This window comes from Symphalangus syndactylus, chromosome 5 (genome assembly GCF_028878055.3).
Source record: "Symphalangus syndactylus isolate Jambi chromosome 5, NHGRI_mSymSyn1-v2.1_pri, whole genome shotgun sequence".
NCBI classification, from domain to species: domain Eukaryota; kingdom Metazoa; phylum Chordata; class Mammalia; order Primates; family Hylobatidae; genus Symphalangus; species Symphalangus syndactylus.
Genome location: NC_072427.2, coordinates 146978571 through 147005443, shown reverse-complemented (window position 1 = coordinate 147005443; position 26873 = coordinate 146978571). Strand labels below are relative to the sequence as shown.

The following is a 26873-nucleotide window of genomic DNA, read 5'->3' as shown; positions in this document are numbered from 1 at the left end:
CAGCCTGGCCAGCATGGTGAAACCTCGTCTCTACTATAAATACAAAAATTAGCCAGGTGTGGTGGCAGGCGCCTGTAATCCCAGCTACTTGGGAGGCTGAGGCAGAAGACTTGCTTGAACCCGAGAGGTGGAGGTTGCGGTGAGCTGAGATCGTGCCAAGCGTGCCACTGCGCTCTAGCCTGGGCTACAGAGTGAGACTTCATCTCAGAAAAAAAAAAAAAAGATACTATACTTTGGACAGAAGCTGTGTTCCCATCTGGGACTTCCTGGAGAAGATATGGTACAAAATAGTTACAGGTACTCACCAGGTTTTCATCAGAAATGAGGGGGCTCTAATTGTAGGAATTTCTTCAGAATACATTTCCAAAGTAAATGGAAAAGAAAAGGAGTCCAGAAATGCTGATTACTCGTTGTACATTAAATCTTTATAACTGTGTCAAGATTATTCACCTTGATATCCTATACACTAACCCCAGGAGTTTAGGTCTTATTCCCAGGGTCTTATGGGATGTGCTGGGGTTTCTGGAAGCCTGGCTAATTGCTATTATAGCAAGTCTATAGTCACTCACTAGGAGATTTATTTGCTGCATATTTAGAGATTGTGATATATTCTGAATATGAAACAAAAGGATTCATAAATCTCTGAGCCTTGCAAGGACCCATGAGAAAAAAAAGCATTCATATCAAATATATAAGCAAATTAATATATAAGCTGGAAAGGTAGCACTTCATATCTTATGTCAGACATTCTTCACAACTGAAAGAATTCCTAGTGATTTGTAATTTTTCTGCATATACTTTATAAAAAATCTGTAGTCCAGACCCTCACCTCAACCATTGAACAGATAATATCTTGCAAGTCTAAAACACATCTCATTTTCTGTTTTTAGACAACATCATTGTATTTGGTTTAGATGAGGCCATGTTGTGATACAAACAAGCCTGAAATTTCAGACGTTAAACATTTATATACACAGAAAAATGAGAAGGTGGTAGGGAGTTAGGTAATTTTGTTTTAAATGAAAGAGGGACAGAAGGAAAGCTATATAAATGGTTGGAGTGTACAGACAAAGTAGAAGAAAAATATGTGGTCATGAATGAATTAAAATATGGTTATTAATGAATGTTGGGATGCTGGATAAACAAATTAAAAATATGGGGTGCTTGGATAAACATCTTCATCTTTCAAAACAAGAAGTCATTTTATGTCTCCAGAAAAGAGCAGCATAAGCACATGATTTAGAAACATCATGATAATTATCAAAGGAAACATCTAAAATTGTGCAAGGGTTATCTCTGGGAAATGAGAGCGGGAGGAGGGAACTTCTGGGCACAGTGAAGTAGGAGACCTCGTATTTCATTATATACCTTATTAAATTCTTTTAAAACTATGTGCATGTATTACTTTGGCAAAGAAAAGGATTTAAAAAACCCAGAAGATATATTTGGTAATTTTGGCATGAAAGTTGCCTGTCGTCATGTTTTAAAATGTGATGGCAAGCCTGGTAGGGTAGTCAGTTGCAGAGAGTAGAAGTGCTGCTCCATCCTCCACCCTCTTTCTCCTTCCACTTGAAATACTTTCTTAGAAAGTATTCATTTGGAGCAAGAGGAAAGGAGTAACTAGAATCTTATGAAATTAGAGGTTGTTTGAGGCACAAAGTCTGATGTGGAAGATTTGGAGGCTGGGCAGTAATAAGGAAATTAAGGAGCTTAAGAAGAGGAGTGGAAAATAGGTGCCCAACCGGTAGGCAGTTACAATAAACAGAACGCCCCAAACCACAGCTTTCACAACATTTCATGAGTCAGTTTTTAGATGTGTTAGTCTGTTTTCACGCAATAGATGCTTATTTAGTTGTAATAGTGGAAACTCTATGTAATAGTGGAAATTTCTATGTCCTATACCCAGGGGTGTTCCCAGGGACAGGCATCATTGCATAACATTATGCTCCAGACTCAGTCTCATGGCTTCTTGTCTTCACAGGCATTTTCTTTTTGCACTTTCTTTTAATTTAAAACCATCAACACCACACGACAACAAAGCAGTAGAATATATGATCATCTTTCACTCACGTAGGAGAAGAAGAAATGGTTTTAAATGGAATCTGGAAGACTTAGACAATGCTAAGGAAAAATTTAATGATGGAAACATCGACAAATATTTAACATCAAACATTTAAAAACAGAGTAGATTCTCTTATTTCACATAGCTTAGTTTGAGATAGAAAGAGAACTAATTTTTACAATGATTCTTACATTTGGCATTAATCAGAAAAGAGGGTTTGTTAAGTGCCCTTGCTGGGTCCCAACCCCCAGAGATTCCAATTCAGCAAGTCTGGGATGCGGCTTGAGAATCTGCATTTCTAACAAGTTTCTAGGTGATGCTGACGCCAATAGTCTATGCACCCTTTGAGAACCACCGGATTGATTCTTTGACAGTTTTTGAAGTCCGCCGCTCACCATATCACTTCATCCTCTTAGAAACTTTCACTATGTGATTGCCTAAGCACCCCTGCTTGTTGGCTGCTCCACATTTTCACACAGTTGTACTACTTCTTTCTGAAAAGACATTGTTTGAGGAACAGTGGGTAGAATGTGTGAGCTCCTCACTGAAGGCTGCCTCCAGAATGCCTTGAATGGACTGCCTTGCTTTCTTCCTAAAATCTTTCCCCAAGAGGGCATAAAGGAAGGGATTAAAGCAACTATTGGCAGATGCTAGAGCAGTGGATACATGATCCCAGGACATCAGAGTTTTCCCCAAGGGAGTTTCTGGGTCAATAAGCAATGACAGGACTCCAAAAATGTGGTATGGAGTCCAGCAGACAAGAAAGACAGCCACCACCACCACGGCCACTCGAAAGGTTTTGCTCTGAGACTTGGCGAAGCGGCCCCTTTGCATTCGGAAGACAATGAAGCTATAACAGGCTATCATGATAACAGAGGGCAGCAGGAAACCCACCACTAGCCTAGTGATCGTTATTGCCACGAGGGGTGTTGGCACTTGATTGTCATCTGTGAATTGGCCTAAATCGTAATAATCCTGGAAATCTTGTGGTAGCTCAGACTCGTAGAAGGAATTGCTAGAAGCGCTAGGGAACAGCTTTAAATGAGTAGAGAGAAAAGCATCAGAGTTATCCAGTGGGCTAGTTTCATGATCTTCAATAGAAAACCCACTGGGGATTTTAGGTGAGACCACATCAGCAGGTTTAAATACATTAGAATACAGATTTTGACTTGTTAACCTAGCAGAATCCCTAGGGAGTGAATCTGCAGAAGGTCTTTGAAATGTTTTAGGTTGGAAGACAGTGGGGACTGTCCAAGGATGATCATTTGTTTGGAAAGAGGAAGGATCTAACCTATCATTCATTTCTCCAGGCAGCTGAACAATGTTTTCAAGAGACCTGTTTTCTAGTGGATCTCCATAAAAGTCTGGATAATCTAATGGGCTGGAGAGACCAAATTTGTAGCCACATCTATTATGGTTGTCTGTAGTGAAGATTTCCCGGTACACGAACATGGGTATGCACATCACAAAAGCCACCACCCAGATACATCCACAGATAGAGCAGGCTGTCCCTACATTGCGATGATTCTGACACCAGATTGGCTTGAATACCACAAGACAGCGGTCCAGGCTAATGGCAGTAAGCAGGAAGACACTGGCAAACATGTTGAGGACAATGATGGAGGGGATGAGCTTGCATAGGAACCTGCCATAGGGCCACTGTCCCTGGAGAGCCAAGTGAGCCAGCGAGAAGGGCAAGGAGAGGCAGCAGAGAAGGTCCGCCAAGGTGAGGTGGAGGAACCAAACTGTGTTCACTGTCCGCTGCATCTTCAGGCCAGCCACCCACAGCACCAGCCCATTGCCTGGCAATCCCAGTAAAAAAGTAAGGCTGAGAATGACCATGGAGAGAATTACTGGGGGCTTATTCCATGACTGTGAGAGTAGGTCAGTTGAATTGGTCTCAGCAGAGAAAGACGCCATTGCTAAACTTCTGCAAAAAGATGAAAAAAATGTTAAAACGAACAGTATCTTTTTGAAAATGCACACATATTCTTAGGATTCTAATCTTCCCACATAAAGATGTGGGATCATGAAACAAGAAGGTCCTCACGCTGTTTTAGTTTGCCTTCCTTCACCTCACACTGGACCACACAAAAGCATTCTCTGATAGACAATTGTATTTATTTATGAATTTATTAATTATTTTTCAGACAGAGTCTTCCTCTGTCGCCCAGGCTGGAGTGCAGTGGATTGATTTCAGCTCACTGTAAGCTCCGCCTCCCGGTTCAAGCGATTCTCCTGCCTCAGCCTCCAGAGTAGCTGGGATTACAGGTGTGCACCACCACGCCTGGCTAATTTTTGTATTTTTAGTAGAGACGGGGTTTTGCCATGTTGGCCAGGCTGGTCTTGAACTCCTGACCTCAGGTGATCTGCCTACCTTGGCCTCCCAAAGTGCTGGGATTATAGGCATGAACCACCATGCCCATCCTATGATAGACAATTTAAAATCTACTGTATTGATTTATGTGTGTATCAAAATCACAGCCTCATCTGGAAGTCCATATTAGTATAAATTTCTCCTCTTTCTTGTACTTTCAATCTTGGTTTTTCCACTGGCTCCTTTCCTCACCCAGTGTGTTTAAAAATAAACAAATAAGCTAAATAAGTAAACAAAAATATCCAGACTGGAGGTCTCCAACCTGAGGTCATGAAAGGGTTTTAGGAAGTTCCATCACCACCTAAAATGATATGCAAAACTTCAACTTTACATATTCTCATTGCTCCAAGGGCAGAAGCTTCATCCACTCTCCCTACCAGATTTTCAGAGGACTCGCCGCCACAGAAAGAGGTACTCTAGACTCAGCGATGTCTTTTAGATACAACTCCGTCTCCTTTTGCTATCAAATTTTCCAAGAGTTGTTGGCCCTCTGCATTGACTTCCTCACTACCTATCATTTCTTTCTTATTTATTTGTGTTTTATGACCATAACTTGGGAAAACGGCTTTATTATTACAAAAGCAAAAAATACGCATGAAGAAAATTGGAAAATATAGACAAACAAAAAAGAAAATAAAAATATACTCACTAGTCAGTGATTATTATTTTAGCACCTGAATTTATATCCTCTTGACCTTTTTTTATGTGTGTGTGTGTGCATTTATGTATACATATGCATATCTTTAGTCAGCAGGGGCTATGATGGCTAGAAGCCTTGTAATACGTGGGACGGTGCTTTATTAATTAATTATTATTATTATTATTATTTGAGACAGAATCTCCCTCCGGCATTCAGGCTGGAGTGCAGTGATACAATCTTGGCTCACTGCAGCCTCCGCCTCCCAGGTTCAACAATTATCGTGCCTCAGCCTCCTGAGTCGCTGAGACTGCAGTTGCCCGCCAACATACCAGCTAATTTTTGTATTTTTAGCAGACAGGGTTTTGCCATGTTGGCCAGGCTACTCTTGAACTGCTAGGCTCAAGTGATCCTCCCCCGTCTCCCTCCCAAAGTGCTGGGATTACAGGTGCGAGCCACCACGCCTGGCCCTAACAAAAAAATTTTAATTGCCAAATACACGTATCATAACATTTACCATCTTAACCATTTTTAAGTACACAGTTCAGTAGTGTTTACCATATTCACATTGTTGTACAACCAATTTTCAGAACTTTTTCATCTTACAAAACTGAAAATGTACTCATGAAAGAATTCCCCATTTTCTCCTTTTCTCAGCCCCTGGCAACCACCATTCTACTTTCAATTTCTATGAATTTGACTACTTTAGATATCTGATCTAAGTGGAATCATACAGTATTTGTCTTTTTGTGTCTGGTGTATTTCACTTAGCATAATGTCTTTAAGCTTCCTCCGTGTTGTGTGGCATGGGTCAGAATTTTCTTTCTTTTTAAGGCTGAATAATATTCCATTGTAGGTATATACCTCATTTTGTTTATCCAGTCATTTGACAGAGGACATTTGGATTGCTTTTACCTTTTGACTATTGTGAATTATGCATCTATGAACATGGGTGTAAATACATATTTTTAATAAAATTTTTTCTTTTTTCAATTAGCAGTCTCCACATTACACAATATGTACCATAAGGAGTGCCTGACCTTTATCTGTTTTGTTTCTGTTTGTAAAGATGGGGTCTTGCTATGTTGCTCAGGCTGGTCTCCAGCTCCTGGGCTCTAGTGATTCTTCCTCGGCCTCCCGAAGTGCTGAGATTACAGGCACGAACCACCATGCCCCCCCTTTTATATGATTATTTTTCAACTGTCCCTAAGACATCTTTTATAGCTGGCTGGTCCACAGCAATATCTATTTCAGATTGCACTTTCTTCTTAAGTCTCTTAATTTAGCATAATTTCTCTTTTTCAAGGATACTGGTTTGTTTTGGGGCCTACGCCTACTGTTCTGAACACTAACTTCTTTTTTTTTTTTTTTTTTTTGAGACGGAGTTTTGCTCTTGTTGCCCAGGCTGGAGTGCAGTGGCGCGATCTTGGCTCACTGCAACCTCCTCCTCCCGGGTTCAAGCGATTCTCCTGCCTCAGCCTCCCAGTAGCTGGGATTACAGGCATGCGCCACCATGCCTGGCTAATTTTTTTTTGTATTTTTAGTAGAGACAGGGTTTCTCCATGTTGGCCAGGATGATGTTGATTTCCTGACCTCAGGTGATCCGCCCGCCTCGGCCTCCCAAAGTATTGGGATTACAGGCGTGAGCCACCGCGCCTGGCCCTTTTTTTTTTTTTTTTTTTTTGAGATGGAGTCTTTCTCTGTCTCCCAGGCTGGAGTGCAATGGTGCGATCTCGGCTCACTACAGCCTCTGCCTCCCGGGTTTAAGCGATTCTCCTGCCTCAGCCTCCCAAGGAGCTGGGATTACAGGCGTGTACCACCACGCCCAGCTAATTTTTGTATTTTTAGTAGAGATGAGGTTTCACCATGTTGGCCAGCATGATCTTGATCTCCTGACCTCGTGATCCGCCCGCCTCGGCCTCCCAAGGTGCTGGGATTACAGATGTGAGCCACCGGGCCCGGCCAGCCACCAACTTCTTAATTCTTTGTAATGTATTCTGCTTCCATAATTCTGCTAAAATTACTTCTAAAAACCAAATCCAAACGTTTCTCAGCCACCTTCCACAATATGTGTCATTAGATATACTGACTTCTTAACACTCTCTTCTCTTGGCCTCTGTAATATTACCTTCCCCTAATTCTGAACATGCTCGTAAATGTACCCTGTTTTATAGCTTTCCTGAACAATTCACTATTCCAACTTAATGCCATTTTCCATTCCATGGCTAATGCTGTTTAATTCTATCTGGAATTATGCCCTTCACCAAGTCTTCAGCTTCTAAATTTGTGTGTGTGTGTGTGTGTGCATGTTTGAACCTTTTTTTTATATTCTATATGCAATGACACATTTTATCTTGTACGATAATTATAATGGCTGTCTAATCTATTATTCTGGATTTAAACTTTATGATGGTTAAAAGGAGTCTTATTCATAAATGCTCGTTTCACATAATTTAACACAATGCCTTATGAGACACCAAGGTTAAAGATTATGTGGACAGGCTGGGCGCAGTGGCTCATGCCTGTAATCCCAGCACTTTGGGGGGCCGAGGGGAACAGATCGCTTGGGGCCAGGAGTTCAAGACCAGCCTGGCCAACATGGCAAAATCCCATCTCTATCAAAAATACAAAAATTAGCTTGGTGTGGTAGCTCACACTTGTAATCCCAGCTACTTGGGAGGCTGAGGCACGAGAATCGCTTGAACTGGAGAGGTGGAGGTTGCAGTGAGCTGAGATTGCACCACTGCACTCCAGCCTGCATGACAAAGCGACTCTGTCTCAAAAAAAAAAAAAAAAAAAGAGAAAAAAAATTACTTGAATAGATGGATGCCCATCATTTTGGGGGTTGACTTTTTTTTTCTTTTGCAATTACATCTAAAATTCTAATTTGTATCCATGTAATCCTTACCCAGGCCTCTTCCTTAATTCCCATGCTGTCCCTTTTAACTTTCTTTTTGTGAAATTCCTAATTTTTACTGGATAAAATTACATTTTACATTTTATAGAGGCTCAAAATATTTTTGTGACTTGAAAGTAGTTCTGCTGAGTTAACCAAATATTGCCATAGGGCCTCATATAATTAGCAGAAGTTAAAATAGCGAGTCAACAAAATAATAAAAAAGAAGACATGGGCTGGGCACAGTGGCTCATGCCTGTAATCCCAGCACTTTGGGAAGCCAAGGCAGGCGGATCACCTGAGGCCAGGAGTTTGAGACCAGGCTGTCCAACATGGAGAAACTCTGTCTCTACTAAAAATACAAAATTAGCTGGGCATGGTGGCGCATGCCTGTAATCCCAGCTACTCAGGAGGCTGAGGCAGGAGAATCACTTGAACCTGGGAGGCAGAGGTTGTGGTGAGCCGAGGTCGCATCACTGCACTCCAGCCTGGGCAACAAAAGCGAAACTCCGTCTCAAAAAAAAGAAGAAATTATTCTCATTCCCCTTTCCATGGCCTTGTCTACTCAGATATTTAAATACTATCAGGTTACCCACCTAAAATGTTGAGAGAAGAATAGAGTCATAGGATGCTAGGACTGAAAGAAAACTTGGTAATCATCTCTCCTCTCCTCATTTTGTTGTTGTTGTTGTTGTTTGTTTGTTTGTAGAGATAGGGTCTCGCTATGTTGCCCAGGCTGCTCTCAAACTCCTGGACTCAAGCAATCCTCCCATGTTGGCCTCACAGTGTGCTGGGGTTACAGACGTGAGCCACTGTGCCCAGCCTACGTTTTCTCTGCTTTTATTTCTCGAGTTTGACAGTGAAACTCAGCAAATTAGATTACAATCATATAATCATTACTAGGGAGGTTCTTGGATTTCAGGTCTGATGACAGTTAGGCAAATGCTGTTTTTACTACCAAAAAAAAATCACATAAAAAAAAGGATACATGGTATTGCTAATAAAGGGGAAGCTGCCGAGAACTGCATGAACTGACGTAGCAGGGACTGCAAACAGCAAAATTTCAATAAAAATAGAGTTATCTGTCATGAGCTATATGTTAAATATTGTATATTATCTGTTTTGAAATGAAAGTATGTATGAGTCAGGGATTAAAAGTCCTTCAGAATAAGGCCAGGTGTGGTGGCTCGTGCCTGTAATCCCAGCACTTTGGGAGTCTGAGGCGGGCAGATCACCTGAGGTCAGGAGTTCGAGACCAACTTGGCCAGCATGGTGGAACCCTGTCTCTACTAAAAATACAAAAAAATTTAACTGGGTGTGGTAGCACATGCCTGTAATCCCAGCTACTCAGGAGGCTGAGGCAGGAGAATCGCTTGAACCTGGGAGGCGGAGGTTGCAGTGAGCTGAGATTGCGCTACTGTACTCCAGCCTGGGCAGCAGAGTAAGACTCTGTCTCAAAAAAAAAAAAAAAAGTCCTGCAGAACAAGATTACTTTTTACATTTCTTCAAGTTAATTTGGCTAAAAAGTACCATACCTTTATGTGTTTAAGATTAGTAGAGGATTAAAAAAATTATTACTAAGCTGACCAGCAGTAATTTAAAGGTAATTAATATCCTGAAACTGAAATTCCACTATGATAGAGAAAGAAAAGTGGACCCCAGAATCAAATTGTAGTAATAAGATAACAGTCAATAGCAATAATGAATGGGCAAAAGAACAAAAAAAAGGAAGAGGAAATGGAAAGGGAAAAAAAGTGCAATCAATGATTTGAAAAACAAATTAATGGGGACAGCTGGAATCAAAGTTCAGCATCAAATACATAGCCAATTCAAAGAGAGGAAAGAAATGACATAAAAATTCACTATTAATTCCACTATGAAAATATTAAAAGCAAAGACAAATGGAATGTGGAATAGTTAGAAAAAGGAAGTTGGACATAGAGATAAGACAAAATAATTCAAAGTCGGAGAAGGAATAGGGGACATAGAAGATAATGACCCTCAAACTCATTACCTATAATGAGCAAAACAGGCTAAGCACAAGTCATCAGGTCGATCTAGGTTTTCTTACCAAAAAACTGAGACAGTAGCTGAAGGCTTCAGCAACTGGATGTCTCCACGAGTCCTGTCTGGTCCCCACACTTGGCCACAGTGAAGTCATGAAGTATGGCAAGAAAATTTGCTGAGCTTTCTCTTCTTCTGTTCTCTCTCTGTTTCCGGCAATAAATTAAGCCTTATGCTCTAGACCACTATCTGACCTCACAGGAAGAGTTTCAAAGTGAGTCATTTCTAGATGGCTTAGAAAGGCAAAGCAGGAAAACAGAAGTAGGAGGTTATAATCCTGAGACATTTTCTGCAGCACACAGAATGGTTAGAGAGAGGGTACCTCTGTACATAGGGTTCAACTTTATAGGTTTTGTTTAGAAATGAAAAAAAATGACTCTACGAGATATGAGGGTTAGAGTGAGGAGTGGTTGGGGAGGAATGACCTGAATAAACTCATTTAATTAATCTCAAATAACATATCTTAACTGCTTGATATATGTGAAAAACGGTGCCATGCCAAAATCAGGATGAATTAAGCTATATTCTAATCTCCAGAGATTCACAATCGAGTGGGAATATGTACCCATACATATACACACAAAGCTGTAATACAACCTAGGCTATAATAATAGAAGTAACAATAGAAGTAAAATAATAGGACACTCTAGGCAGGGGTATATATAACCCAGGGCAATCTAGGAGAGTCTTAAGATAGAAATAAGATGTGGGCAAGTCCTTAAGTACCTGTAGGAATTCTAGAGACAGAAAAAGGTGGAAAGCTGCTTAGGCTATAAGTGGAGCCTAGTCAAAGGCAGGCAGGTGGGAGAGGGCAGGTAGGTGGGGAGGTAGGTGGGAGAGCTTAGTGGTCACTGGAGAACAGGCTGGAGTCTAGGTGCTGTTTCATCAGGAAGGAGTACAGAAGACTGAAGGTAATTCCTGCTTAATAAATACTATGCTGTAAATAATTCTTATATTATTCTTTTAGATATATGCATATAATCTTTTAGATATATGCATATAAAATAAAGTTGATTTGGGTCAAATGCATTTGAACACTGTTGTCTGTGATATAGGCTTCAGTCTATATTAATCAACTTGTCCAAACCATAATATCTGCTCCTCCGCTTGTTTGCAGTCAAGTCACCACGGAATATTTTTGAGGCAGAAAGACCAGAAGAAAAATGCCAAGAGTTGAGTAGTATGTATTAGTTTATCTCCATTGTCATCATCTAATTACAAAAATAGAACATACTTTGCTCTAGAAGAGATAAATTGAAATAATAACAGCAGTATAATGGGTAAAAAAAATGAAAGATTTTCTTTTCAATTCCACTGCCCGAAGTAACTATTTTTAATAGGTTAGTGTTCATTCTTCCTGATTTTTTTTTTCTGAATATAGCACACATTTTATTTGTTTGAGACAGGGCCTCAGTCTGTCGCCCAGGCTGGAGTGCAGTGGCACGATCTGGGCTCACTGCAACCTCTGCCTCCTAGGTTCAAGCAATTCTCCCACCTCATCCTCCTTAGTAGCTGGGACTACAGGCATTAGGAGTTCAAGACCAGCCTGCCCAACTGGCTAATTTTTGTATTTTTTTGGTAGAGATGGGGTTTTGCCATGTTGGGCAGGCTGGTCTTGAACTCCTTAGCTCAGGTGATCCACCTGCCTCAGCCTCCCAAAGTGCTGTGATCACCAGTGTGAGCCACCCCGCCCGGCCTAACACACATTTTTTTAAAAGGTAGTTTTGAACATAAATGGGATGGTAATTTATATGTGATTTTATGTCTTGCTTTTTTACTTAACAATATATCAAAACATATTTCCATGTTAGTACATGTAATTCTATTGATTATTTTGGGTTTTCTTTCCTGCAATATTTGGAAATATTGAATAATATAGAATATTATTCAGAAAGCATATAAAATGTAAGATTATCATATATGTACATATATATCTAATTAAAATATATTTTATAAAAGCAATTAATTCCCAATGGTGAAAATTAAATATGAGAAGATTAAAGTAAAAACTAAAATTTCCTAAACACCTAGCTATCCTTTTTCCACTTTCCAGATGTAGTCTCTCTCATAAATACATGTATTCTACTATGCATATTGTTTTGTTCTATTTTTTCCACTTATCTTTTTATATCAGGACATCTTGGCCCAAATTATACTTTTTTTTTTTCTCCTAAGACAGAGTTTTGCTCTTGTCGCCCAGGTTGGAGTGCAATGGTGCGATCTCGGCTCACTGCAACTTCTGCCTCCTGGCTTCAATCGATTCTCCTGCCTCAGCCTTCCAAGTAGCTGGGATTACAGGTGCCCACAACCACGCCTGGCTAATTTTTTGTATGTTTAGTAGAGATGGGGTTTCACCATGTTGGCCAGGCTAGTCTCAAACTCCTGATCTCAGGTGATCCGCTCACCTCGGCCTCCCAAAGTCCTGGGATTACAGGCGTGAGCCACTGCACGCGGTCCCAAATTATACTTTTTAAGTTGCTCCATATTATTCCATTTAATCAATTATTTTTTGTTGAATATTGTTTTTATCCAATTTTAAATGATTATAAACAAAACTCAATGAGCACTATTGTATTTACATGTTTTTCTGTAGAATAGAGTTTTAGAATTGGAATTGCTAAGTCTAAGAGCACACACTTTTACGTTTTGAAAGATACAGAATTTTCCACTAAAGAGACTTCACCAATCGTCACACTAAGTTCAGTACCATAAACATATAGTCTGCTCCTGCTCCTGACACAGTGTGTTGCACGCGGAAGATGGAGGAGGAATGAGAGATGTATCAGTAGGGGCTACTAGGAGGGCACAATACACCCTGGGAACATGAAACCGTAAGAGACTAATTCTCATGGAAGCAAACCCACGATGATGCACTGAAGAGGTAGCATCCGGGCCATAAGGCTGGGTAGAAATTTGTCAGGCAATAGTACTGTAAAATAATACCTTGTTTGTCTCTCTCCCCTACCATGAATTTCTTGTCTGTCTCCAGTGGCTGCTACCTTGCCTGGTATAACAGGTCTGTGGCACCAATAAGTGCATGAATGTTTCTTTGAAAAGGATGTTGACATCTGAATATAATTCAAATAATTAACTTGAGTCCTTAAAGTTGTTTCTGGTGTGAATTCAATTTTACTAATTTCTCTCTCTCTAAAGATTACACAGCAAGGTGACTGGGCGTGGTGGCTCATGCCTGTAATCCCAGCACTTCGGGAGGCCGAGGCGGGCAGATCACCTGAGGTTGGGAGTTTGAGACCAGCCTGGCCAAGATGAAGAAACCCAGTCTCTACTAAAAATACAAAAATTTAGCTGGACGTTATACAGCAATTTAAACTGGTTCAAGAGCTCCCAGCTGTGTTCCTTGGATTTTTCAGGAAGAAAATTACTACAAACACGTTGTGAATAGTGTTCCTGTTTCTGGATGACTTCTCTCTCTTCTTATACAGTGCTGGTTGTTTTGTGGTGTATTGTGGAAAGCTCTGAGGAAGTTATGTGATTCACTTCTGTTTTGTTCTATTCTGAATATCTAAATATAAATTTCTAAAAGCAGAGATCAGCCACTTTGGAAAAAAGAAAATTTGAATATATATTGCAAAGGCAGCCATATTAAAACCTTTTACCAGTCACTTGACTAATTCTACACTGTCATTGATGGAGATCTGTATTAAAGCTTGTTTGGCCAAAATAAAAATTTTAGAATCACAGAATCTCTAGCTTGTTTTCTCTGAGAGAGTTAAATACATGATAAAGTTATTGTCCTTAAAGACTTCAACAAAAAATGATTAAATCCGTTATTAGATAATTTGTAGTAACCTATGCTCTAAATTAAATATAACTAAGTGCCAAAAACTGTGGATGACACAGACAAATGCAATGGCTGGTCAGCAAAGGGTAAGATTGATTGATGGTGGCTAGAATTAGCTGGAAAATTTTTGTGGAAGAAAAGATTCATGAGGTGAATAGAGCACTAGATCAGGAATGTGGAGACATGCATTCGACTTTCAGTTTTATAATAACTACTCGACCTTGTGCTAGATACTTGACCTAGAAATTTGTTGTTGTTTTCTTAGGTGGAAAATTAAAGGTTGGATTAAATGATCTTTCAGGTTTATTTTATATCTAACAATCTATAATTCTCTCATTTGAGCAGGGAGATTGAAGCTGAGAGGGCATTTCGAGGGAAAAGCATGAGCACATATTAAGGGGGAGGTGAGCCCAACACAAATAAATAGCACAGATACATTGCGTTGGTGGGAGTAAAAAGGGTATTCTAAGGACTAAGGGAGGGCAGGTAGAAAGCCTGGGTTTAAGTCTCAGCTCTGCCACTTACTAATTGTATTACTGAAAAGAAATTGCTCACACTGTATGTTCTCGTTTTCTTATCTGCAAAACAGGAACCATGTCAGATATCATCTATCGATACTCAAGCCGTCCCCACCCTTCCTTATTATCTATTAGAAACCTATGGACTATGCCTCCTCGACCTTCTCTCCAGCTGGGTTCTGAAGAGGATCTTCCGGAAGGACATGTTCATGTGTCAATGGAAAGTAAGGAGAAAGAGGAACTATTGCCTTTAATTTCATAACTTGGTTGTGCACAGAGATTGCAAATCTATTTTAAAAGTAAAAGAGGCTGGGCGCGGTGGCTCATGCCTGTAATCCCAGCACTTTGGGAGGCCGAGGCAGGTGGATCATGAGGTCAGGAGATCGAGACCATCCTGGCTAACACAGTGAAACCCCATCTCTACTAAAAATACATAAAGAAATTCACCAGGCGTGGTGGTGGGCGCCTGTAGTCCCGGCTACTCTGGAGGCTGAGGCAGGAGAATGGCGTGAACCCGGGAGGCGGAGCTTGCAGTGAGCCGAGATTGTGCCACTGCACTCCAGCCTGGGTGACAGAGTGAGACTCCGTCTCAAAAAAAAAAAAAAAAAAAAAAAAAAAAAAGGCCGGGCGCGGTGGCTCACGCTTGTAATCCCAGCACTTTGGGAGGCCGAGGTGGGCGGATCACGAGGTCAGGAGATCGAGACCATGGTGAAACCCCGTCTCTACTAAAAATACAAAAAAAATTAGCCGGGAGTGGTGGCGGGCGCCTGTAGTCCCAGCTACTCGGAGAGGCTGAGGCAGGAGAATGGCGTGAACCCGGGAGGCGGAGCTTGCAGTGAGCCAAGATTGCGCCACTGCACTCCAGCCTGGGCGACAGAGTGAGACTCTGCCTCAAAAAAAAAAAAAAAAAAACCAAAAAGGAAAAGAAAGCGGTCATTCATGCCTGTAACCCCAGCACTTTGGGAGGCCAAGGCAGGCAGATTGCCTGAGCCAGGGGTTCAAGACCAGCCTGGGTAATATGGCAAAATCCCCCTCTACTAAAAATACAAAAAATCAGCTGGGCATGGTGGTGCACACCGGTAGACCTAGCTACTTGGGAGGCTGAGGTGGGAGGATGGCTTGAGCTTGGGAGGTTGAGGCTGCAGGGAGCTATGATAGTGCCACTGCACTCCAGCTCAGGCAACAAAGAACCTGTCTCAAAAAATAAATAAAAATAAAAATAAATAAACAAGTAAAAGAACAAACACTATAAAATAGAATAAACATTAAAATTGTTAAAACAAAAGCAATATGGGAGAAAGGGATATCATTTAGCACCTGATTTCTGCAATGGAGGGGGCAGGTGTGGCAGCAGTGGCTGCTGGCTACTGGAGGCTCCAGCGGGATTACTGGTTCCAGCAGCAAGCAGCAGGCCTGTGAGTTTAGATTCTTGTTAAGTGGCAGCAAGAACTCCCACCCTTAAAAGCAAGTGCATGCTTTCCTCTTCTAGGTAACATCCTTTTCCATTTTTTCTCTTCCAATTGTAGGGAAGCATCCTCCTGCAGTAATTGATACACAGCTAATATCATCTTCTCACTTTTTATTCCTCTATTTCTTTTGACACTTCTGTAGCCAAGTCTTGTTTTTCTTTTTCTTTTCTTTTCTTTTTTTTTTTTTTTGAGACAGGGTCTTGCTCTGTTGCCCAGGCTGGAGGGCAGTGGCTTTATTGTAGGTCACTGCAGCCTTGAACTCCTGGGCTCCAGCGATCCTCCTGCCTCAGCCTCCCGAGTGGCTGGGACAACAGGCATGCACCACCACATCCAGCTATTTTTAAAAGTTGTTTTGCAGAGATGGGGTCTTACTATGTTGCCCAGACTGGTCTTGAACTCCTGGCCTCAACTCCCAAAATGCTATGATTACAGGCGTGAACCACCATGCCTGGCCCAAGTCCTTGTCTCATATATCCCTTTTGAAGTACCTAAAGTGGTTTTAGATTTCCTGGCTGGCAAATGACTAATTCAGAGAATATTCTCTTACCTACTCTATAGGATTGCCAGGAGTAGATTAACAGACACACAAAGCTCTTAAAACAGTGCCAGCATATAAGGAGCTTAACAAATATTAGACATTATTATGTCAAAAAACTAATGTGAATTACGGTTGCTTATTAGATCAAAATTATTTTCCATCTTAGACAAGTGGCAAATAATTTACAAAATGTTCCGTTCCCAGTGTGAAATCATACCCTTTTTGTCAAGTCAAATTCTAACCTATGGCCCTCAAAGATGTAGATTAGATGTGCTCTTTCCCCCCTAGAGTATAACTGCCTAATTATCCACGTAGTTATGGTAAAGCCAAGTAGGAACACAAACTGAAGAATAAAGTTGCCCAGAAATTAAAATAATTCGGTTAAAAAGTAAATAAAATAAAAAACTGTTAACTCTACCATAGTAACAAATATCTATGCCTGGATCTTGAAAGAAATCAGCCAAATTTGGCATGATAACTCAGACAAATCTTAGTGATTTAAGCAAAATCTAACAAACTTTGCTTATTCTATCGATTTATTGGTTTTTGACTTTCTATTATAGAATGTATCTAGAATAGCCGGGTAGGAGAGGCTGAAGTGGACGTAAACTGAATGTAGGTACATGTTTCATTAACACCCTTTGTGACTTTAGTTCTATAAAGCCAAAAGTGAACAAGGAGATAAGGGAGAAGACCACCCCTCATATTGTCTTATGCCCAGTTTCTGCCTCCAAAGAAAGAAGAAGTAAAAACTAAAAGGCGGAAATGAAATCCACAAGCAGACAGCCCGGTGCCACACCATGGGCCTGGTAGTTAAAGATCGACCCCAACCTAATCAGTTATGTTATCTATAGATTACAGACATTGTATAGAAAAGCACTGTGAAAATCCCTGTCCTGTTCTGTTCCGATCTAATGACAGCGCATGCAGCCCCCAGACATGTACCCCCTGCTTGCTCAATCGATCACGACCCTCTCAGGCAGACCCCCTTAGAGTTGTGAGCCCTTAAAAAGGACAGGAATTGCTCACTCAGGGAGTTCAGTTGTTGGAGACATGAGTCTTGCCGAAGCTCCCAGCCGAATAAAGCCCTTCCTTCTTTAACTCGGCGTCTGAGGGATTTTGTCTGCAGCTTGTCCTGCTACAGAGACAAGTCTTCTGTGTATGTCCAACTGATCTAATGAGAAGTCATAGAAGCTTTTTTTTGGAGGGGAGACATATTGGAGGACTACTGAGGGGTAGATGGCTCTTGTCAATGTAGGTCAAGATATATTTTTGATACAAAAATTAGCTGGGCATGGTGACGCAAGCCTGTAGTTCCAGCTACTAGGGAGGCTGAGGCAGGAGGATTGTTTGAGCTTGGGAGGCAGAGGTTGCACTGAGCTGAGATCACGCCACGGCACTCCAGCCTGGATGACAGAGGAGACTCCGTCTCAAAAAAAAAAAAAAAAAAGAAGAAGAAAATGTGTTCTCCATTTCTTTTCTCCTTTGCTCTTTCTTCTCCATTTCATTCCCACTAAAATGCGGGCAAAAGAAGATGATGACACATAAACATTTCAGATAAAATGCTCCTTCTAAATCTCTTCAAATCATACTACACTGGGCAGATTTGTTAGCCATTAGGAGAAAAGGTGTTTTTTTTTTGTTTTTTTTTTTTGAGATGGAGTCTTGCTCTGTTGCCAGGCTGGAGTGCAGTGGCATGATCTTGGCTCACTGCAATCTCTGCCTCCCGGGTTCAAGCGATTCCCCTGCCTCAGCCTCCCGAGTGGCTGGGACAACAGGCGTGCACCACCACGCCTGGCTAATTTTTAGTATTTTAGTAGAGACCGGGTTTCACTGTGTTGGCCAGGATGGTGTCAATCTCCTGACCCTGTGATCCACCGCCTTGGCCTCCCAAAGTGCTGGGATTACAGGCGTGAGCCACTGTGCCTAGCGAGAAAAGGTTTTAAAATGGCAATTATATTTTAGTTGTTATGTTTTGTTATGTATCTTCTGAAGTGCCAAAATATCAATTGTATCATTGTTTATATTTCCCTAAACAAACATAATACTTATTTCAAATGCTAGTTAGTATTAGTAATAACGTACACAGGATGGTTTATTAACTAGGCTCTGTGCTAAGCACTTCATTGGTTGTATGCTGTTTAACTCACACAGCAACCCAATGATGAGATAGGTAACTCATTGTTAAACAGGACACTGACATGCAAAGTAGCTATTTACCTAAGTTCACACCACTATGTAAATGGCAGAGCTAGAACCAAAGAGCTGGCCTCCAGAGCTTCTGCTGTTAGCTGGAATGTTTCCCTAAATGCGAATACTCTCATTATGTGAGGCAGTCATATTTTATAAAGTCATGGGGAACACATCAAACGATCAATACTTTTTTTTTTTTGAGACTGAGTCTCGCTCTGTCTCCCAGGCTAGAGTGCAGTGGCACAGTCTTGGCTCACTGCAATCTGCACCTCCTGAGTTCAAGCGATTCTCCTGCCTCAGCCTCCTGAGTAGCTGAGATTACAGGCATCTGCCACCATGTCCGACCGATCAATACATAATCTTGTTTTATGTGTCTTTCTGTTTAAAGATGGCTTATTTATTTATTAATTATTTTTGAGACGGAGTCCTCCTCTTCTCGCCAGGCTGGAGTGCAGTGGCTTGATCTCGGCTTAAGGGAAACTCCACCTCCTGGGTTCAAGTGATTCTCCTGCCTCAGCCTCCCAAATAGCTGGGATTACAGGCGCCCGCCAGCACACCCAGCTAATTTTTGTATTTTTATTAGAGGCTCTGTTGGCCAGGCTGTCTCAAACTCCTGACCTCAGGTGATCCACCTGCCTCAGCCTCTCAAAGTCCTGGGATTACAGGCATGAGCCACCACACTCCGCCAATGGCTTATTTCATATACTTGCTGATTTATTAGCATTGACCTTTATAACGAAAGCTCTATAACTCATCCCTGAATGAAGTATAGCTAACACGCATGTTTCCTCTGTAAGGTATATCAAAGCCTTCTTATGTTTAGGAATACTAGACAGTATTTCAGCACTATGCTCAGTGAACATTTTAAATGATAAAATCATTTAAAAACAACAAAAAACCAAAAATTCAAAAAATGTGGCACTAAATAGACTGCGAAAAGGATACTTGTTGCCGGGCGCGGTGGCTCACGCTTGTAATCCCAGCACTTTGGGAGGCCGAGGCGGGTGGATCACGAGGTCAGGAGATCGAGACCACAGTGAAACCCCGTCTCTACTAAAAATACAAAAAAAATTAGCCGGGAGTGGTGGCGGGCGCCTGTAGTCCCAGCTACTCGGAGAGGCTGAGGCAGGAGAATGGCGTGAACCCGGGAGGCGGAGCTTGCAGTGAGCCGAGATCGGGCCACTGCACTCCAGCCTGGGTGATAGAGCAAGACTCCGTCTCAAAAAAAAAAAAAAAAAAAAAAAGAAAAGGATACTTGTTTATAGTATGAAAGCTAAAACAAGAAGGCAGTATCAGCTTGTTTGACAGCTGGATAAATTCTAGTAAGTACCTGATTTGCAAATACGTGATCCATAAATAACAAGTATCTACTGTAATCGCTGTAACTATTGTATATTCTGTCCATTTTATAGATGAAGAGTTTGAGGAGAGAAGGAAAACATTATTGACACAGCATTGCATACTGGTTAATGACCTGGGTTTAGAGATAATTAGATGTATGTCTGCCACTTATGGCTGTGGACAAATTATTTAATCACAATGTATCAGTTTCTTCATCTGTAGAGTGGGCATGATCACAATAGTATCTATGTCATATGATTAGTGATATAATGCATATAAGCATGTAGAACAGTACTCAGTACTTGATAAATGTTAATTATTACTATAATTTAACCAGAGGCATAGCAATGCTAGTAATACATACAAACATTTAACTATAAGTTATAGTCACCTGTTGCTTTGGTACCAGGAATTTCGGGTTCTGTTCCTGACACTTAAATATTAGATGAGCAAGTCACTGACCTTTCTGTAACTCAGCATACTTTTTATGAAAATGGGAATAACATTACCTACTCTATGAGATTGTTGTGAGAAATAAATGAGATAGTATGCATGAAAGCATTTTGTAATCTTAAAGATCTTATATAAATATTAGGTAATGTGATCGTCATTATTATTATACAGAATGTTTATTGTTAAAATCAGTATCTGAGAACTTAGTTGTTCACCATAATTTATTGTGTGTTATATCACATATTTGGAAGAATGCATATAATTAATAGATACATTCTGAATAATAAACTTACCATCCATGAGCTTACCATTCAGCATCAGAAATAGAATGCTACCATTTTCTCTCAAGCACCCTCTGCAAACTACCCTGATCTACCTCCTGCACCTCCTTACCAAGTAATCACAACTGGAAATTTTGTATTTATCATTTTCTTTTTTTTTGAGATGGAGTTTCACTCTTGTGTGCAGACTGGAGTGCAATGGCACGATCTTGGCTTACGGCAACCACTGCCTCCTGAGTTCAAGCAATTTTCCTGCCTCAGCCTCTGGAGTAGCTGGGATTACAAGCGCTTGCCACCACGCCCAGCCTGTATTTATCATTTCCTTAAATTTCATAAAATGTTTACACATCTTAGATTTGCCTTTTTAAAAGATTGTATAAATGGGACAGTTTTGTTTTTAAATTTATTTTCCCTGCTTAATATTTTATTTTTGTCATCTATCCATGTTGATGCACACAGCAAGTAGTTCATTTGTGTTCACTATTTATACTATCCCATTGTTCGTTCTAATGCTGGACATTTATTTGCAATGTCTTGCTATTATAAATAGTAAACAGCACTGCAGTGAAATTCTTGGGCATTTTTCCTACTGTATATTTGCAGGAGTTGCTCTACCTAAGTAGGGAATTCAGGGGTAATGAGGTATGAGCATATTCCATTTTACCAGATACTGCCAAAGTTCCCATTGCCCCACATCCTTACTGGCACTGGGTATTGACAGATATTTAAATTTTTGACAATCTGGAGTGTAAGAAATGTCCTCTAAGACTCTTCAATGAATAAGCTCATCACTCTGGAAATCAGCTATTTCCTTAGTAAGTCATCTGCACTCTAGTAACCATAGCAGGTAGTAGAAATTCTTTCTGCTGGGTTTCCATTTGATGGTGTAGTAGGGGGATGATGGAGTTGGGGGAAAAAGCAGGTATCTTTAGTTTTAGGGCCTGGTCCTTCTCCTAATTACACCTAGCACCTGCCAGATGCCTCACATCCTCATTAAACAGTGGAGATTCACGAAGGGTGAGTCATTGCTGTAAATCTCCCTGGGGCCAAGTTTTATTCATGTTCTGAAGCTATTATATAGCTTGGACATGTAGGAGGAAAGGATATTTCCCTTAAATCATCAGGAAACAGAATTCTAACTTAAAGTGTCTCAAGTGAGACGTATCGTTTGCTTTTCAGGCTGTAGGACCCGATATGTTTTCTTCATGAATAGTATTAATACCAAAGTAGCTTTGATCCTAAGTTCTGTAGTTACAGGATCCTCAATCTGTTTTATTTTTTCTCTCTCTAGGTTTCTAGATTATTGTCATTTAAACTACAAATATTGATCGAACACCTACCATGTGCCAGGCACTGTTCTAGGTGTTGGGGATACAGCAGTAAATAAATCAAAGTTAGAATTCATTACACCTCAGATTTGAAGATTGTCAAATTTACAAGCAAAGCCAGTTCAACCTGACACAGCAGCTACAGCACAACACTGCAGAGCAAGGAGTAGGTATGGCTAGATTTAGGTCAATGGCTGACTTTAACTACTATTTGATTAAAATATGAGATCATGGTAAGACCAATACAGTGTTTTCAACTTTAAAAAATGTTCGTTTTTTAATGGTTGAAAGTGATGGAGGGCTTACCCATCTCACGGTGGAAAGAGTGTTAGTTTGTAAATAATGAGATATGAAGTTCTAATCCTGACTGCATCACCAACTATGTCTTTGGATGAGATCTGAACTAAAAGGTTACTAAGGTCCACTCTAGCTAAAAAAATCCTGTAAACTATGATTCGAATCTCATTACAATTTTTATTACCACTGCATGTGTAGCAACTTCAGGATTTAGGAAAATTATACTTTAACAAATACCATTGATAGCATTACCCTGAGCAAAGATAAGTCAGAATTTAATCTGTGATAAATACCTTTTTGTGTGTGCGTAAAGAAGAGCTGGGAAATATGTTACTGGTAGGGATAAGTTAAGAAAACTGTTAAGTTATTTTCATGTTTAAATTACATCTAAAAGTGATCAAGATTTGAGATGGGTAAAAGGCCTCCATGAATTTCAGCAAAAGTACTTTTGTTAAACTTGGTTAAATCATATACTTACAAAACCACATACAAGAACACTAGCTTGACTTTTAGCACAGTCTACTCTCAGCCCAGAACCTGTGAGCTGTGTAGCTACTACTCCCAGGTGGTGGGCAAAGATAAGTTCAAGACAAGACATTTTTTATTTTTTATTTATTTATTTTTTGATACGGAGTCTCATTCAGTCACCCAGGCTGGAGTGCAGTGGCGTGATCTTGGCTCACTGCAACCTCCGTCTCCTGGGTTCAAGCGATTCTCCTGCCTCAGCCTCCCAAGTAGCTGGCATTACAGGCATGCACCACGATGCCCAGATAGTTTTGTATTTTCAGTAGAGACACGGTTTCAACATGTTAGCCAGGCTGGTCTTGAACTCCTGACCTCAAGTGATCGGCCTGCCTCGGCCTCCCAAGGTGCTGACGTTACAGGCATGAACCACTGTGCCGGCTCAAGACATTTTTAATTATTTTGATTGGGAAAGAACAAATCATCCCTTTTAAGGCAGGCTGAAATGATCATTCATTTAGCAAATAAACATACAGAGTTCTTACTATAGTCTGAAAACTGTGCCAGATGCTGGGAAAACACAAACCTGTTTCTTTCCCTTGGAAAACAGTATGCCAACAAGCAGTTGAATGCAATGTGTTAAGAACTAAAACAGGTGTAAAAATATTGTGGGAGCATAGAGGAGGCAGTTACCAGCTCTATTTAGAGAAGTTGAGGAAAACTTCTCAGATAAATTGATATTTAGATTAGATCTAAAGGCATCTTACCAAGGAATGAATAGGAAGAGCATTTCAATCTGTGCAAATATGTTCAGCATGAATAAAAATGGCATGTGTGGAAAATTATGGCAATGTGATCAGTTAAGCTAGAGAGGACATCGTGGGTGAGAGTGAGGAAGACTGTATTTTTTTCTGTTTCTGTTGAGATGAAGCAAGAGAAGGGAAATTTAAATTTATATGAAGAAAAAACATGGTTAAGTAAGTTTTTTTTTTTTTTTTTTTTTTTTTTTTAGGTGAAAGGACTTGAATATACTTATATGGTGAGGGAAAGGGGTGAATGGAAAATGAGTTTTAAGATACAGGAAAGAAAGGAGATAACTGATTAAGCCAGGTCCCTTAGGAGATTGGTCCCTGAGGAGAATCCAGGGCACACATAAGTGGATAGGAGAAAGAATAGATGAAGATGCAGATAGGACTATGAATAGAGTGTCATTAAGTTGAGAGAGTTCACACAAACTTTATTTTCTTAGGGAAGTTGTAAGATGTTTTACCTGTCAAGAAAGGAAAGCAGAAGACTTAGAGTTGAAGGCCTGAAAGGGCAGCAAAATTTGGAACAACCATTAAAGGGAATGAAAATAAAAACCAGCAATGGCAAATCTGGGTGTTAAGGGCAAAGCTGAGACTCAAACCCATAAACTTTTAGGGACACCAATCTTTATACTTGTGTGATTTGCTTTTGGAGAATGATGGAGGGAGATGGTTGGAATATATATGACTGGAGTCTTTTGGGTTGGCTGTGATGGAAAAACAAAGAGGAAAGGAAACTTAAGGATGCTGGCAAGAGAACTGTTGAAACAAGGAGAGGGGAGGAATAAAGAGAAGGCTAACAATGTGCAGAACATGAAGAAAAACAGGTGAGGTAGAAAAGAGAGGTAAAGATGGTTAGATTTATGTCAGGAGATTGTATGGCTAGGGAGAGTTAACTATATGCGCTTTGAAATCTCTAAAAGATTTGGGAGAAGAGGAAGAGTATAAACTAGTAAGAAGGTGAACCAGAAGCCAGAATCCTCCAAAAATGATTGCCAGTGATAACACAGACAGAGAAAAAATCGGTGTGGTGTAGTCGTATGACCTAGGCTTCAGATGAGATCATAGGGTCAGAAATATGGAACAACAAGTAATAAACCACTTTTCTGTCTTTATTTTTCTTTTAACATGTATTCAGTGACAATAATAGCTATATAAATCTTAAACAACAGAGAAATATATGGAGGAGAAAATAAGTTTCTTTCCCCCACTTAGCCCTATATCCTTTGAAAGCCTTCTCAATGCATTTACAGGCATACATATATAATTTTGGGGTGTTTCGACAAAATTTGATAATGCTGTATGTTTTTTGTAGTTGGCTTTAAAAAATCTTGGATCTCTTTCAATGGCTAACCATTTAGTTCAAAACATCTCATAGTAATAGATATGCCATTAACCATTTCCCATTGATAGATGGTCATGTTGTTTCCATTTTTTTCACTACTACAAACAATGCTGTAGTATTATTGTACATACTTTTTTGTGCATATAAGGATTTCTCTACAATACTTATTAGTGAAACTGCTAAATTGAAGATTATGTCCAATTAATATTTTGATAAATTCTGTTAATTTCCCTTTTAAAAATGCTGTGCCAATTTACATTCCTGCCAACAGTGTATGAGATTAGACTATTCCTCACGTCCTCGCCAGGGATAAATTGAAGATTATGTCCAATTAATATTTTGATAAATTCTGTTAATTTCCCTTTTAAAAATGCTGTGCCAATTTACATTCCTGCCAACAGTGTATGAGATTAGACTATTCCTCACGTCCTCGCCAGGGATAAATAATGTAATTCTTTTTGAAATTTAAGATATCACTTTCTAAGGTGGAGTAGACAAATTAGAGGCAGCTTTGCTTTTTTTTTTCTCATTAAACTTTTTTAATGGGTCTCAAAATTCTGTGACAAATTTTTGGTCAAGTTGTTTCCATTAAAAAGTACTGATTTTAAAAACTAATAACTTAAAACTGCCACACGCAAAAAAGAAAACCAAAGTGGTCCACAAAACATTCTCCTTTCCTTCTGAAGGTTTTACGATGCATTGTTATCATTAACCGGTCTTTTACTACTGAACTTAAATGGCCAATTGAAACAAACAGTTCTGAGATCGTTCTTCCACCACTGATTAAGAGTGGGGTGGCAGGTATTAGGGATAATATTCATTTAGCCTTCTGAGCTTCCTGGGCAGACTTGGTGACCTTGCCAGCTCCAGCAGCGGTGAAAACTGCTGCTGTTGTAATGAGGCAGGCTTGAGTTCCTATCTCAGTTTTGCCACTTGCTATCTGTACTAAGTCACGGTGTTGTGGTTAAGTTTACCTTTGGGGCGCAGAAAGAGCATATTTATTGTGAGAGTTCGGTAGCATTTATCATTATAATAGAACTGGGAGCTAATAGCGGCCATTAGATAGTTCACTATGCTTCCGATTTTATCAGGACTTGAGTTGATCCCATTTATAGTCTATTTAACAGGATCAAATTTTCCAAAAAGATAATCGGAATACACGCTGAAAGTGTGGCAAAACAGTTTAACAGGTGTCGTCCTGAAAAATCGGAGATAAAAGTGTCAGGCACTAAATCAAGTTGGGTGTTTTCAGCGTTTAGACTCTGGAGAGTTGAAATCCACGGTGTCTATGACCAGATCATACATCATTCTCCGTAGGTACCTCGTCTGGGATACCGGCTGGAGGTTGCCTCTTTTCTGCCAGAAGACTACAGTTAGGAAGTGACCCCTGGAAGAAAATCCGTCAGGATTTAATATGGTCCTCGTCCTCGTAGGACGCTCCAGGCACCTGCCTAGAGTAAGATGGCGATTTTCCTAAGCACCTCTCCGGGAGAGAGATTTCCATAACGAGAGTCACGCACTTGGAGGCCATCTTTGCCATTACCCAAGATGGTGAGCCGCGCAGCCTCATCGTTTCCAGGTTTCAATATGGCTTCCCGCGTCACCGAAAAGGTTAATCTCAGAAACTAACTTGAACTCGCGCGGAAGTGACGCAACAGAAGTTGTCGCGCTTTGCATCTCCGCCTCCCATGCTCCGCCCCCGATCCTACGTTTCGCCCCCGGCAGCGCGGACAGCGGAGCCAAGATGGCGGCCGAGTTGGAGTACGAGTCTGTGCTGTGTGTGAAGCCGGACGTCAGCGTCTACCGGATTCCGCCCCGGGCCTCCAACCGCGGTTACAGGTACTAACCCCGAGGCGCTGCCGCACACGCGTACTCTGTCGCAGATGACAGCTTCCTTCTCAGCTAGCACGCTGTCCGTCCCTGCCACTACTACCTCTGTATTGTCACCTTGCTAGCCTCCCTACCTGGGTTGTCATCTCCCTGACCTCCTGCTCCATCTCCACT

The 26873-nt window shown here is 40.6% G+C and overlaps 2 protein-coding genes across 6 annotated transcripts in view; one reads left to right on the top strand and one right to left on the bottom strand.

Annotated features, from left to right (window-relative positions):
- Positions 1-550: 550 nt before the first annotated feature.
- On the bottom strand, positions 551-10186 carry C3AR1 (complement C3a receptor 1). Its single transcript, XM_055280764.2, has 2 exons — positions 10044-10186; positions 551-3992 (listed from the first exon to the last, which is right to left on the bottom strand). The coding sequence occupies exon 2, from the start codon at positions 3980-3982 to the stop codon at positions 2534-2536; it is 1449 nt and encodes a 482-aa protein (XP_055136739.2). The 5' UTR covers positions 3983-3992; positions 10044-10186; the 3' UTR covers positions 551-2533.
- A 16341-nt stretch (positions 10187-26527) lies between these two features.
- NECAP1 (NECAP endocytosis associated 1) overlaps positions 26528-26873 on the top strand; it is a 39539-nt gene continuing 39193 nt past the window's right edge. For 4 of the 5 annotated variants that reach the window (XM_063639705.1, XM_063639702.1, XM_055280767.2 and 1 more), the window contains exon 1: positions 26576-26708. In XM_063639705.1, coding sequence (XP_063495775.1) covers positions 26614-26708 — 95 coding nt within the window. In that variant the 5' untranslated portion in view covers positions 26576-26613. Of the gene's footprint in view, positions 26709-26873 lie in introns of all 5 variants that reach the window. The other variant, XM_055280768.2, reaches the window with a different exon arrangement.

Excerpts from the sequence above, each read along its gene's own strand:
- C3AR1 (XM_055280764.2), bottom strand. The coding sequence starts at position 3,982 with ATGGCGTCTTTCTCTGCTGAGACCAATTCAACTGACCTACTCTCACAG.